At 37.7% G+C, this 14067-nt stretch overlaps 3 protein-coding genes across 4 annotated transcripts; 1 reads left to right on the top strand and 2 right to left on the bottom strand.

Annotated features, from left to right (window-relative positions):
* The first annotated feature begins 986 nt into the window (after positions 1-986).
* LOC106343042 (glucan endo-1,3-beta-glucosidase 14-like) lies at positions 987-2815 on the top strand. The gene is made up of 4 exons (XM_013782159.1): positions 987-1108; positions 1278-1614; positions 1899-2607; positions 2699-2815. Exons 1-4 carry the CDS (start codon positions 1036-1038, stop codon positions 2783-2785), a joined length of 1206 nt encoding a protein of 401 aa, XP_013637613.1. The 5' UTR covers positions 987-1035; the 3' UTR covers positions 2786-2815.
* A 1131-nt stretch (positions 2816-3946) lies between these two features.
* Positions 3947-4525, bottom strand: LOC106302876. The gene has a single exon (XM_013739287.1). The coding sequence runs from the start codon at positions 4499-4501 to the stop codon at positions 4022-4024; it is 480 nt and encodes a 159-aa protein (XP_013594741.1). The 5' UTR covers positions 4502-4525; the 3' UTR covers positions 3947-4021.
* A 352-nt stretch (positions 4526-4877) lies between these two features.
* On the bottom strand, positions 4878-8661 carry LOC106327357 (potassium channel KAT2-like). 2 transcript variants are annotated; one of them, XM_013765504.1, is made up of 12 exons: positions 8512-8661; positions 7968-8406; positions 7664-7879; positions 7361-7516; positions 7205-7262; positions 6629-6946; positions 6314-6553; positions 6118-6216; positions 5994-6026; positions 5725-5910; positions 5193-5631; positions 4878-5076 (listed from the first exon to the last, which is right to left on the bottom strand). In XM_013765504.1, exons 2-12 carry the CDS (start codon positions 8144-8146, stop codon positions 4943-4945), a joined length of 2058 nt encoding a protein of 685 aa, XP_013620958.1. In that variant the 5' UTR covers positions 8147-8406; positions 8512-8661; the 3' UTR covers positions 4878-4942. The 2 variants fall into 2 exon arrangements, with proteins under 2 accessions (XP_013620958.1, XP_013620954.1); XM_013765500.1 differs by having other exon boundaries at positions 7968-8320.
* Positions 8662-14067: the final 5406 nt, after the last annotated feature.

The raw sequence follows: 14067 nt of genomic DNA, 5'->3' as shown, positions 1-14067 counted from the left end.
TATAATTAATATTTTTATACATTCGGGTACCCGTTCGGTTCTCGGTTCGGTTCTGGTTCGGTTCGGTTATTTCTGATATAAAAATATAGGAACCGTTTGGGTATTTGAGGGTATTAGTCCGGTTCCGGTTTCGGATATTTCGGTTCGGTTCAGGTTCGGTTCTTCGGTTCCGGTTATTTAGCCCAGACCTAGTAATAACATTTTAAAATAGTAAGAAAATAACTACTCTTTGTGTGACTAATAATCCATTATAAGTAATAATTGTAGTAGCTGATTGTTTGAACATAGATGTTCAAATATACCATAGTCTATCAAATATACGCATACGTATATATAAACGATTTTAACAGACATATTTTAAGAGTTTATTTCATTAGGAATTGTAAGAAAGACTACAAAAATCATTTATAACCAATATTAAAGAAATAATTTATTTTATAGAAGCAAAGTTTGTTCTAATTGACCCTCACCTACTTAGTTGAAACGAACTTTCAACAAGTATTTCCGGTTCTTTATGAAAGCTTTGCAATTTTCTACTACGTCCACACGTGTATCCCATTCTTGTTCTCCTTTTTATTGTTAATTCAATAACATTTCTTACTTTCTTAAACAAAGCACTATCGCTAGCACAACTTGTAGAATACATGTAAACAAAACACACACAAATGTATTTCCATACATGTGCTTGCAAATTTTATTGTCATGGAGCCTAATATTTATTATTTTAATAAGAAATCCCTCGTCCTGGTTAATACAAATCCCTCTATGGATAAAAAAGGCATAAATGAGAAAAGCAATATAGGGAAGGCAAAGCTAAACAAATAAAAACATTAGAAAACAAAACCTTCAAACCTAAACCTTTTTCATTTTATAAAATTAAAAAACCACGGCAAAAAAATAAAAAACAAACAAGCAAAGAAAAGTATTTCAACTTGGCTGGCTTCTTGTGTAGTCTATATATATTCGCCTTAAACCCTTTCTTAAAACCCAAAAGCTTCACAATCTTTCTCTCCTCCTCTGCCTCTCTTCCTCAATATGACATCAAGAACATTCACAAGACTTCCTAATCTCATTAACGTTCTTCTCCTGCTTTCTCTCGTTTTCTCAGGTGATTTAATTTTTGTATCATAATTTTTTCTCAAACATTAGTTTGTTCTTATCCCAATTTTACTAATTTTTTTTGTAACCTCTAGGATTTTTAATGTGTTTAATATAAAGAAGGTGTTGCATGGCATTATTTTCTAAAATTCTGATTCTTTGATTGGATATAATTGCAGGGAATATACTACAAAGTGTAACGTCTCTTGGCATCAACTACGGACAAGTCGGGAACAATTTGCCTTCACCGGATAAAGTTATTAACCTCTTGAGATCTCTAAGGATCACCAAAACAAGAATCTACGATACTAATCCTCAAATTCTAAGTGCCTTTGCAAATTCAAACATAGAGATCATCGTCACCATCGAAAATCAAGTTTTAACGTTGTTACAAGATCCTCAACAAGCTCTCCAATGGGTGGATTCTCACATCAAACCCTATATTCCGGCCACAAGGATCACCGGAATCATGGTCGGAAACGAGCTTTTCACCGACGAAGACTCTAGTTTAATCGGGTAATTAATAATCATTGAATCTCAAATCTAATTTTTAAACTAGTTAGTAAAGTTTGGTCAATTCGAACCATCACATTAGAAAATAACTAATAAGTACGATTTATCAAAACTCCACCTCAATTTGAATAATGTTAAGCAACTAAAACACGTAAAAGGTAAAAAAACTCTTGATTAAATAGAACAACTAATCACAAACTAACGTATATTCACACTGAATTTTATGTAACAATTGAAATTACTTTTCAATAATGTTAACTTTGATTTCATTTTTTTTTTTGCAATAGATACATGATGCCGGCGATGATAAACATCCACAAAGCCTTGGTCCAATTAGCTTTAGATAGATACGTTCAAGTCTCCTCTCCAAGCTCCCTCGCCGTCCTTGCCGAATCTTATCCTCCATCAGCCGGAAGTTTCAAGCCGGAGGTTTCCTCCGTGATGCAACAACTTCTTCAATTTTTAGAAGCCACGAGATCTCCCTTTTGGATCAATGCTTACCCTTACTTTGCCTACAAAGACAACCCCGACAAAATCCCCATCGACTACGTCCTGTTCAACCGCAACGTCGGCATGACCGATCCCAACACAAAGCTACATTACGACAACATGATGTATGCTCAAGTAGACGCGCTTGCTTTCGCTGCTGCGAAACTAGGGTACCGTAACATAGAAGTTAGGGTTGCCGAAACAGGGTGGCCATCAAAGGGAGACGCTGGAGAGGTTGGAGCGTCTCCTGCGAATGCTGCCACGTATAATAGGAATCTTATGATGAGACAATTCGCCGGAGAAGGCACTCCGGCTAGACGAAACTCGAGGCTAGATGTTTATATATTTGCCTTGTTCAATGAAAATATGAAACCTGGTCCTACTTCTGAGAAGAACTATGGGATATTTCGACCCGATGGATCATTGGCTTACAATTTGGGATTCTCTACGATGTCTACGACGACTGCAAATTCAGAATCTGTCACTTATTCATCCTCTGCTACTAAGGTACAAATTAATGTATATTATATGGTTTGTTTTGTTCACAATGATTATAAATTTGTAATAATAACGAGTTCTCTGTTTTCTCTTCATACAGGCAGTGAATAGGGCCACGACGACCTTGGAGTGTTGGACAATTTTGATATTGGCGATGATTCAAGTTGTAATATCAAGACTATTTTAGAGAGATATATATAATAATTTGAATTGGTTAGGAGATATCTATGTAAACAATTTAATTATTTAAGTTCGATAAAAATAATTTCATATTCGATTCAATATTCTAATCCGTAAACATGTAAATTGGTCATATGGATATCGACAAATTAATTAATAGTCAATAAACTAAAACAGTTTATTGCTCAAGAAAAATCTTATATTGGCGGCTTGTCGCACATGAAAAGCTTTGTGTTACTTTGACCCTTGGGCTTTGAATCCACAAACACGAGCGGTTTGGAATCAAACACATATTGTCTCTAATTCAAGATATAGACATTAGATAGTTAACGTCTGATTAAATATGTTATTACAACAATCAAAAATATTATATATTTTACAACCGACCATTCTATGAAAAATATTAGATAGAATACATGTCTGACTGCACAACTCCGAGCCGTCCTATGAGATCCATGTCTGATAGTACGTCCTGTACCATGCTGAAAATCTGCATAATTTGAATTTTCTGAGGTTTGAATCCAAACTTCTTGGTGTAGAAGCATTAATGAACTTTGAACTTTTAACCGATGGACTATGGGGATATCCACAAAAGACATAACATAGCTAATTAATCAATTTCTACAATATATGATTGGGTTTTTTAAATATTCCTTAACTATTTATACTTAGAAGTAGAATGCAAATCTATGCATTGGAGTGGACGGTACGTAAAATTGAAACTGAAGCTAAGAAAAAAGCCATGAAACAAGAGCTTATGCTCACGATGCAAATTCACATGCTTATTTTCCAGTTCTATCGGCTTAATATACTCTCTTGTTCTTGCCGCAAAACGATGCGTTTTTGACCTTGAAAAAACAGAGGCAAATATGCTATTTCTCTCCATCTGTATAAATGGGTATCATCGTATTTTACCGACGTTTTAAATTTAATTCTCAGAATAAAATTGCTTAGCCGCACGTACGATAAAATAAATGTTGTTTAAATAAACTATTTACAGCTGGTTAAAGCCCTATTCTATGCTACGTACTATATTTTCTAGTTAAGCAAAACTAGATTAACATAAATGCAATGACAAAAAGAAAATATATACACGAATTACTTTTATACATTGGACAGCGAAAACAATGCATCGATCATTACGAATATCTCTCATTCAAAGGTGAAAATTACAAAAGTGGAAGAACAAAATCGTATCTCGTACGGTGATTAAAGAATCTTGAAGTCCGATTTGTGGAGAACTCTAAGGTTGTGTAGAAAGATCGCAGAAGAGAGTGGTAGCGGAATTAGGGTTCTGGTTATGGCAAGGAGATGAACCAGAAGGAGGTACGAATCCTTTGGGAAGCATAGCAGAGAAAGTATCCGGTCGTACCGGACGGTTAAAACCGTTACTGTTTTTCTTGGTCATCATCTTGAAGTAGTTGGCACGGTGACGAAGACCACGGCGACGGATACTATGGCGGTAGTAGTAGTAGTGGTGGTTGTAACGAAGACGACGGTGCTGATCACGTTGCCGCGGGTTCAAGATAAACGGCGTCATTTTCTTGATGTAGACGAGTTGGTGCGGTGATTCGTCGCCGTCGAGATAGGGTTCTGTCTTTTGTGTAGATACTCTTGTTTGTTGATTCGATGATGATGATGATGGAGCAATAAGGAAGATGAGAGTGAGAATGAGAGAGAAGATGAAGCTTTTGAGGAGGTTGTGTTTCATCAAAACATCCATTGCGACTGAGGGGGAGAGAGTAGGGCTTTTGGTTTGATAGAGAGAGTAAAGATGAAACAAAAGGATGTGAGCGAGGCAATTATCAATTTATAATAGATCTTGATATAAACCCCGGCGAGAATATAATTTTCAAAATTACTTGGGCCTATAGTTGTGATCAGGCCCATTAATCTCTAGGTTCGGCCATCGAAACTTTGTGGCTTTTTCATTTGATTTGATGTAGTATACAAATTTTTCAAATAGTTTTTGATTTGAGAGAATCTAGAGTCTTGTTTATCAAGTCTCTGATGGATTAAGATGCCAATTCTTTTGTTCTCTAGATTATTCTTCGATGATCTAATTTTTATATAAAATTGGATTACAAAATTACATCAATGATATACATATACTCTCTCCATCTTTATGGAAAGGCTATAAAATTTGATAACACAAGAAGTCACGTCACAAGTTTATGCTTTCAAGCTCATTGTTGTAAAAATACAAATGATCACCATCTCTAATGACATTTACATCATCAATCTCAGCGTTTTCCGCACTGGTGACCATTGTAAAGCTTCTCTCTCCAAATTTTTCACCTACATAATTTAGCAGCTTTATTTAGTTAATATTAGGAACTCGTTTATGGAGAGAGGTCTTTGTGTTCTTCTCACATTCACTTGTTTATTAGAACATTAACAGTTGAATTGCATACCTGCAAGTCTCATAAGCTCTTCCATGAAAGCAGGTAAGATTATGAGCTTCGACAAATCTTTCCCCTGTGACTTCAAGTGGATGGTAACTCTCCTATCTTCCGGCTTAGCAGCTTCTTGTTTACTGAATTTGCAATATGGATATGTTTCCGGTGAAGGAAACTTAAATGAAGTGAGATCTGCATGAGAGCAACTCTTCCCATTAACATCTTTGTTTGCTTTTTCCCCTTCTTCTATCTCAATCCTATGTTCTTGAGTTCTTCTGGTTGACTCCAAATCAATACTCTCTGAATCATTTATTTGTAAGTATTTGTGCCCCTTTCCTTGACCACTGGCGTTTCCTTCTCCTCTCTTTGGACCACCACCAAGCCACTCCTGGAGGAGGAAGTCTGGTTGGTTGTTTGCATCATCAATTGCTATTGACTGTTGCCCTCTAAGTTTCTGAAAATTTCATCATGATAAAATGAGTTCAATATTGTGTGAAAACACCTAACATAAACTCAGCTTCTATTAGTTTCATCTTTGGTTACTTACCATGAAAAGGTTGTTCATTATGATGCGTCCATCTTCAATATGAGCTCTCATAGCACTCATGAGAGATTTTTTGCTTATCCGTAGTATTTGAGATAGTTCTATTGTCCTAACGGTGAAAGGCTGTGGTGTAGAGCATAAAACACCAATCTCTCCAAATGCATCTCCAACTACTGCTTTGTCTTGTACCTACATGAATGTAACGATTCTGGTTATTCTTACTTATTTGATCATAAAAAGATTCTTTGTGGTTAAATATTTTGTCCACGTACCTGATTTTCACCGTCAATGTAAGCAGTAAAACCCTGCATAATAACCACCAGAGAGAGAGAGAGAGTAAAAGATGTTAGAAGGTAACTTAAACTTTTCTTTATGTTTCAAACCAAAGTTACTCACCACTGCCCCTGAGACTAGAATGTAAAGCTCAGTAGGAGATTCGTTCTGTAGAATCACATCTTCTCTGGGTGGGAAGTACTCAGCATCAATATCTGAAACCTTTGTCGGAAAAGGTAAACAGAGTTGGTAACTTTATGGGACAAAAGATTCTTGCAAGAAAATGGACAAGAAAAGAGTTTTCAGATGAGTGTTTTACCAACTGAAAGAGGAAGTTGCGAGAAACTCCTTCAAAGAGATAGACCTTCTGAAGGATATGGAGGAATAGATAGTTTGCAATGCTTGACCGAATCGCTTTAGGCAGACTATTCAAAGTCTCCTGCTGTTTAAGACCCTCTGTCTTGAACTTCAAGCAAATGTGTGATAACATCTGGTCTTGTATGTTTGGTGGGAGTTGGTTTCTTGATGCAAACTCCGAAGCAGCTCTAACAGTATCTCTCTGTTGAATCATCTTTTCTTATTAGTTTTAACTGAACAGATGACGCAAATTCGAAAGAAAGTGAGTGAAACTTACAAAGGTTCTGGTGCGGCTAGTCCAGTGAACAACTAGGTTGGTCATGTTACCAATCAGGTAAGATGTGAATCCCAAGTTGAAGAGCATGTAAAAGACATCAAACAACATTTCTCTTGGATTCTCAGCATGTAAGTCTCCATATCCTGTTGTTGTTAATGTTGTAATAGACCAGTATAGAGCAGTCACATATCTGCTCCAAAGGCTTGCCTCCTTGAAATTTGGGTACACAGCTCCTATCCATGTTTTTGTTGGATCAGGGTATTGCTCTGCAATGAGGTAGTTGAAGCATCCAGCACAATGTACTGCAAAGAGTGTGACCTAATATAGGCAAGTATACGTTATTAGTTTCTTGTTACAGAAGAAATGAACAGAGCTTTCCTCTGTTTTTGAGACTTACCGAGATGAGCTTTGTGCAACGCGTCCAGAAGTAGTTGAAGCGGATGTCTTTCTATGAGGTAGTTGAAGCATCCAGCACAATGTACTGCAAAGAGTGTGACCTAATATAGGCAAGTATACGTTATTAGTTTCTTGTTACAGAAGAAATGAACAGAGCTTTCCTCTGTTTTTGAGACTTACCGAGATGAGCTTTGTGCAACGCGTCCAGAAGTAGTTGAAGCGGATGTCTTTCTCAAGCCTGAAGCAAAGGAACAATGAGGGAGAGAGAGAGAGAGAGAGAGAATAAGAACATGAAATTACAAATGGTTTGCTTATGTTTTAGTATTGAAAATGAACCTTGCAAAGAGGGAGCTAACTCGTCTTAGACGCCAGAGCCTGAGCATGCTAAGAACTCTGAATCCTATTTCACTTCCATTGTAGTTGAATAGGAGACTCAGTGACTGGAACGGAGCTGTGGAGCAGACATCAAAGGCAAACCAAGTAGAAAGGTACCTGAAAAATATATGAGAATATAAGCTTTCACATATATATCGAGGTTTTTATCCATTTATAGGCAATTAGTTTAGTTAACAAATAAATGAAACGTCTGCTTACTTTTAAACACACAAAACCTTACTAGTCTTGTGTAGATTTTCTCACCTTATAGCTATTTTCTTAGGATTGTCGACTAGAAGATAAGAGTGGCTGTCTAGATACGCAACGAAGAAGGTGAGAACAATATCAATAGCAAAGAAGCCATTGACAATGTTGTCTACTATGAATAGTGCGTCTTTCTTGTAGGTGATGAATGCAAACTCAAAAGGACAAATCCAAGCCGAGTAAATGACAAGGATGACCAGCCACATCTCCCATGCCCTGAATCAAACGTTAAGCTATAGTTCTAGAAGACAAGAAAACAAAGATATATATACACATAAGAAGTGTGTCTAAAGATGATAAACACCTGAAACGTGGATCAAAAGGAGAGATTATGTGTTTGCGAAGCTTGGTTGATTGGTTAATTCTTGCTCCAAGAGATGGCAAGAGATCAGCAGAGAGGAAACTGCTGTGTTTTCTTGCGTCCATATTGAATCCTTCGACGCAGAATCTTTCGAAGAAGTTTCTAGTGCAAGAGATTGACATATTCTTTGTTTTGAAGTTTTGAGGGTTTTCTCTTCAGCAAGGTAGTTATAAATATAGTGAGGAAACTTGTGACAAGAATCACAAGCTAACGAACTTTTTTTTTTCTCTCTCTCTCTCACGTTGGTTCTGACCTTTACTACATCAACTTGACCTGACCCATGTCTTTAACGTTTTCTGAAAAAGAGATTAGAAAAACGAATTTTTATTTTCTAGGGAAAGGTGGTTTAACTACTTTACACAGACTCAGTGCACCATTATTGCTGCAAAAACCCACAAGAAGGCTTACACAAGAAATGATTAGAAATGTGAAATTATAAAAACAGAGTAGTGTTGGTACGTTTGGAGGAAGAAAAGTTAACAAGTACTATATATTTAAGTGGCAGACATTGAGATTTTACAGCAAAAATGCTTTGGAGTTTCTTCTTTTGACAGGAAGTACAGATTTGAAAATTTGAGAGAAGAAGGAGAAGGAGAAAGAGGACGCAATCTTGTTAATGGAGTTTCTACTTGATGAGATTGTGACTATGGTGGAATATCCATTTACTTAGCATTTGGAGGCCAATATATATACATACATATAGGAATCAAGAAATGGACCAGGCAAGGGAAAAAAGATGGTCAGAATAGAATTTTTATGGCCGAAAAAGATAAAAATACAAATGCTAGTAGTATTCGTTAAGTATCTAATAAAATACTTTGTGCATTTTCAAACACTTCTTGTAGTTGATTACTCTTGGTAACATGTTGAACGGTTTACAGGGTGAGGGACTAACCACAGAAGAAGACAAGTTCTAAAGATTAATTTACATGGGCAGCTCATGTGTAATGATGACAAGTGGACCAATGACAGGTTTCCACATCAGTGAATTCTTGCTTTTGACTCAGGTTAGTCATAAGCATCGATTAAACTTTTTACTTCTAGATTTATGCTTTGATATAGAATTTTATTTTTGATTAGAAAATAATCCCTAATTACGCGTAAACATCTAATCATGCAATTGACACACACAAAAAACATCTAATCAGATAATCTGACACGACATGTAAAGAACAAAGACGCTAATTTAGATATTAAAAGCAGGCTATGAACTCTGTTTCACATTAGAGATTATATAGTGGAAACAGAATGAAGCAGCAACAATCAAATCATGTAGTTCAGTGATAATGTTTTCTCAGTTAAGGAAATTTTCTAAAATAATATTTATAATAATCGTTTATTTTTTAAAAGTTATGTATTATTTTCTTGCAAATTGCTTTCGAGTTTCATCCAGTTCTATTATAGTGTTAGTTTATATAGTTAAATTTTGTGATACAAATACATACTTCAATAAAATACAAAAAGAATTCAGATATGTTTCACATGATACTGATTGCATTCTCTGAAAAACTATTTGCTGTTTTGTCTTTATTAATAATCAATATAGACAATTTTGTTTCCGGATATATTCGTGTTCGTGTTGTTTTTGTGATTTTTCTTCGTTTCAATTCTAAAAATCTTACAACAAAATAAACTATTTTGTATCTGGCTAGTTGGCTGTGCGATTAAAATATTTTTGATGGGTTGTTACCCAAACTTGGTTTCGAATGTTTGATACGACTTAACAAAACCTTCATGGTTCAAATGACTTAGTTCTTCACTAGCTAAGCCTTTTCTGCTGTTCAACTAGCTAATTAATTATCGTTAAAGGGATATAAATCCACTCACTAACCACTCTGTCTAAGACCCTGTTAAATCTTGCACATACAAAAAGTGGCATTGGGTCCAAGTTCTTCAATAATTTTTGTCGTTACTTTTCAAATGGGAAACACAGTCTTGAAGTCAGAACCCAGATTAGGTGACATAGCATTTGAGTGAGAAATCCTTAAATCTAAACGATATTTTCTACAGACGGCACGGCGGTTTCTTGGTTTAATCCCCCCCAAATTATTAGTTTTAGCTTTGTGATATGAAATAAAACACAATTTTTTCGTTGCTAGACAACTGATCCGGATGTTATCAAAATATAATTTCAGTTTGTTTCATATTATCTAAAAGGATGTCTGATTCTTTTTTTTTGTTTTTGAACAACTAGGATGTCTGATTCAAATCCCTTTACGTTTCCGTTTTGGCCTCGTAGTTTTACTGGCTTATTATGATAAATCATTGTTATCTAATTAGAGTAATGTATTGAGTTATGGAATTCAATAATGTTATTGACAGGGAGAGGCTCTCTAATATAGGGGTAAAGAGGAGCACATTAAGGTATATTTGTGATTAATGTGATTGACATTGAGAATATATTGTTATGAATGTGTATATACTTTCCTATTCCTATATGCCTCCTCAAGATGGACCGCCTTTGGCGAGGCCGATCTTGCTGTAGAGATTGTCATGTTTGGACTGTGTGAGAGGCTTGGTGAGAGCATCTGCCGGTTGATCAGCAGAGGTTACATGTGAGACTCTTATTTTGCTGGCTTGTACTTGGTTCTGTACGAAGTGGTAATCAAGAGCTAAGTGCTTCATTCTTGAGTGAACAACAGGATTTGCCGCGAGATCGGTTGCTCCTATGTTATCATAGTAGACTGTAGGTGTGTTTGCTGTCGGAATCTGCATTTCATCGATCAAGGACATCAGCCAACAAACCTCAGCAGCTGTAGAGGCAATAGGCCGGTACTCAGCTTCAGTCGAAAAACGGGCAACTGTGGCTTGTTACCTAGATGACCATGCGATGGGATGCTTCCCATAGTAGACTATGTATGCGCCAGTAGATGTGTAATCATCACGATTCCCAGCCCAATCTGCATCTGTATAGGCATGTAAAGAAGGTGTGTTGCGACTGGAGAGAAAGATCCCTGTAGTCTTGCTGCCAGAAAGATATCTCAGGATGCGTTTCACACCGTTCCAATGTTCATCAGTAAGGCAATGCATAAATTGAGACATCTTGTTGACTGCGAAGGAATGTCCAGACGAGTAAGTGAAAGGTATTGCAGGCTGCCTACTGTGGCCCTGTATTGCGTCGGATCTTGCAATGGAACACCAGAGGTAAGCGTAAGAGGTTTGTTTGTGCACATGGGAGTCGGCACAGGATTGCAATCCATCATCTTTGTGCGGTGTAAAAGATCTGCAATGTAACGATGTTGTGTTAGTAATAGACCTTGAGCAGAATAATGAGCTTCAATACCAAGGAAAAATGAAAGACGGCCTAAGTCTTTTAGAGAAAAACGAGTTGATAAGGCAGTGATAAAGTGATCGAGATGGGATTGACTGTTTCCAGTAAGGATAACGTCGTCGACGTAGACGAGCATATAGAGATGGACTCCCTTGTTGTTGAAGATGAAAAGGCTCGCATCAGCCAAAGAATTCTTGAAGCCAGATTGAAGCAGGAAGCTCTTGAGCTCATTATACCAAGCCCGGGGAGCTTGTTTGAGACCATAGATAGCTTTATTTAATCTGCACACTGCGAGAGGATTGTCTTTGTCAACGAAGCCCGGTGGTTGCATCATGAAGACCTTGTCATCAAGTTTGCCTTGTAAGAAGGCATGATTGACATCAAATTGACGTATTGGCCATTATGAAGAGGTTGCAACACTGAGGACAAGACGAATGGTGGCTGGCTTAACCACTGGACTGAAGGTATCTTGATAGTCAATACCAGCTTTCTGATTGAATCCTTTCGCAACAAGACGCACTTTGAGCCGATCAACCGAACCATCAGCCTTACGCTTGATTGTAAAGACCCATCGGCAACCAACAACATTAGCAGCTAGTGTGGGAGACTCCAAATCCCAAGTATGGTTCCGTAGTTGAGCGTTGATCTCATCTATCATCGCTTGACGCCAGCGAGGATCTTTAAGTGCTTCAGCAACGCTTGTGGGTATCTTCTCTGACATGGGAACAGATACCGCACTGAGATTGAGCTTCGTGACGGGTTTACGTTGGTGCTGAGAGGTTCTTGTTGGCTGTTGCTGAGGTCTAGCTTCTTGTGATGGAGATGAGGTGGTTGTTGCGGTAGTAGGCGCTGTAGGTTGTACTGTTGGCGGTTGTTGAGGTTGATGGGTTATAGGTGGGGGAGCTGATGGCGCTGTTGCAGATGGAGCCGTGTTAGGCTGAGCTGGTGTTGTTGCTATCGAAGGTGTTGAGTGAGGGATAGGCTGAGTTGGAGGTGGTGTCGAGGACGGTGGTGATGGCGTTGGAACAGATGGTGTCGAGGACTGTTGAGGAATGATCAGAACTGATGGTGATTGTACCTGCATTGTTTCTGCATCATAGTTCTCTTGCATAGAATCAGACGTTAGTGGGTTAGGTAGAGCAAAAGAATAAACATATTCATGGAGCACAACATGTCTTGAAGTGTAAATCCTAGATGTAGCTCTATCTAGACAGTAATATGCACTTTGTGTTGTAGAGTAACCCAAAAAGGTGCATGGAGTAGATCGAGAATCTAACTTATGTGAAGTATAAGGTTTTAACCATGGAAAGCACAAACAACCAAAAATTCTCAGTTTGGAGTAATTAGGAGTTTGCATAAAAAGACATTTAAAAAGAGATTTATTAGATAAGACCGAAGTAGGCATACGGTTAATAAGATACACAGCCGTAGCTAGAGCATAAGTCCAATAGGCTCGTGGCATCGAAGTGCTTTCTTTCCGATATACCATTATGCTCAGGCGTGTGTGGAGGTGTAGTACAATGAGAGATGCCATTACTTGCAAGAAAAGCAGTAAGAGCAATATACTCACCTCCATTATCCGTATATAAAGTCCTAATCTTAGTTTGAAAACGATTTTCTACAAGTGCTTTAAATCGTTGAAAAACATCATGAACTTGTGATTTCTTTTTCAAAGGATATCGCCACGTATACCGTGTATAATGATCCACGAAAATCACATAATACTTGAAGTCATCTATTGGCACAAGTGGTGAAGTCCATACATCAGAAAATACTATATCAAGAGGAAAAGATGACTTAAGCGTTGAAGTAGAAAAGGGCATCTTGTGCATTTTATTAATTGAACAAGCATTACATGGCTTGAATAGCAAAACGTTTGAAGATAAAGGTAAAGAAAACTTTGAAAGCATAGTTTTTAAAATCGGAAAAGCCGGATGACCTAAGCCTGAATGCCAATCCGTCATAGAAGTACTAGTAGACGAAGAAAAAGATAGAGAAGGAGGAAAGCCAAGTTAACCTAGCCTTCCCTGAAGGTCCCAATTATCTGCTGGGCCACACAAAACACAATCAATATGAAAGATTCGAAAGTAATAAATCGTAAAAGAGCAAAAAGGGAACAAAGAGGTCTTATTTCCGAATTTGTGTTTGAGCGTGAACAACAGGTAAGATCCTAGGCCACGAGAGCTGTCGGTATGTTCGCTAGTCTAGCCACCTAAGTTCTAACCTAGTCGAGTCGCAGCTCGGTAGTAAAAACGGAAAAAAACCTAAATTGCTCTAAGTATTAAGTTTGCTCGTAGAATGCTCTTTTCTTTTCTCTTCGTCCTAGGTCCTCCTTATATACTCCTCCTTAGGTCGGTTTACCTCTTCTCGGGCCGGATTTGTCGCGAAGCGGGCTTTTCCATATTTCCTTCTTCTTTGTGATTATCTTCGGAAATTTGACATTTATCTCTTCCCGCGGATGCGATAAACCGTCGTACAAGTTTTTGGGTTCAAGTCTTTTGATGGGCCGTTGTCCGCAATTCGGACCCTCTTTGGGCCGTATCGAGACTTAAGCGTTTTTACGATTTTACTCGCGAAGTAGCCGTTGGTATAGGCATGGTTCTTCCAACGGATCCCTGTTTCTTCGCATAGCCGAGGCTGTTGGTGTTAAGTTAACCGTAACCTGCTCTACTACGAAGAATAGGAAACTGTTCAAGAGACATAACCTTCCTAACTTCCCGAATACTTTCTACGATGTTTTTTAGACGGAACATTGGTGTCGTATCCACGGAC

Source organism: Brassica oleracea, chromosome C1 (assembly GCF_000695525.1).
Source record: "Brassica oleracea var. oleracea cultivar TO1000 chromosome C1, BOL, whole genome shotgun sequence".
Classification (NCBI taxonomy): Eukaryota; Viridiplantae; Streptophyta; class Magnoliopsida; order Brassicales; family Brassicaceae; genus Brassica; species Brassica oleracea.
Note: the sequence above shows the minus strand (reverse complement) of the source record. Positions and strands in the feature narration are given on the sequence as shown.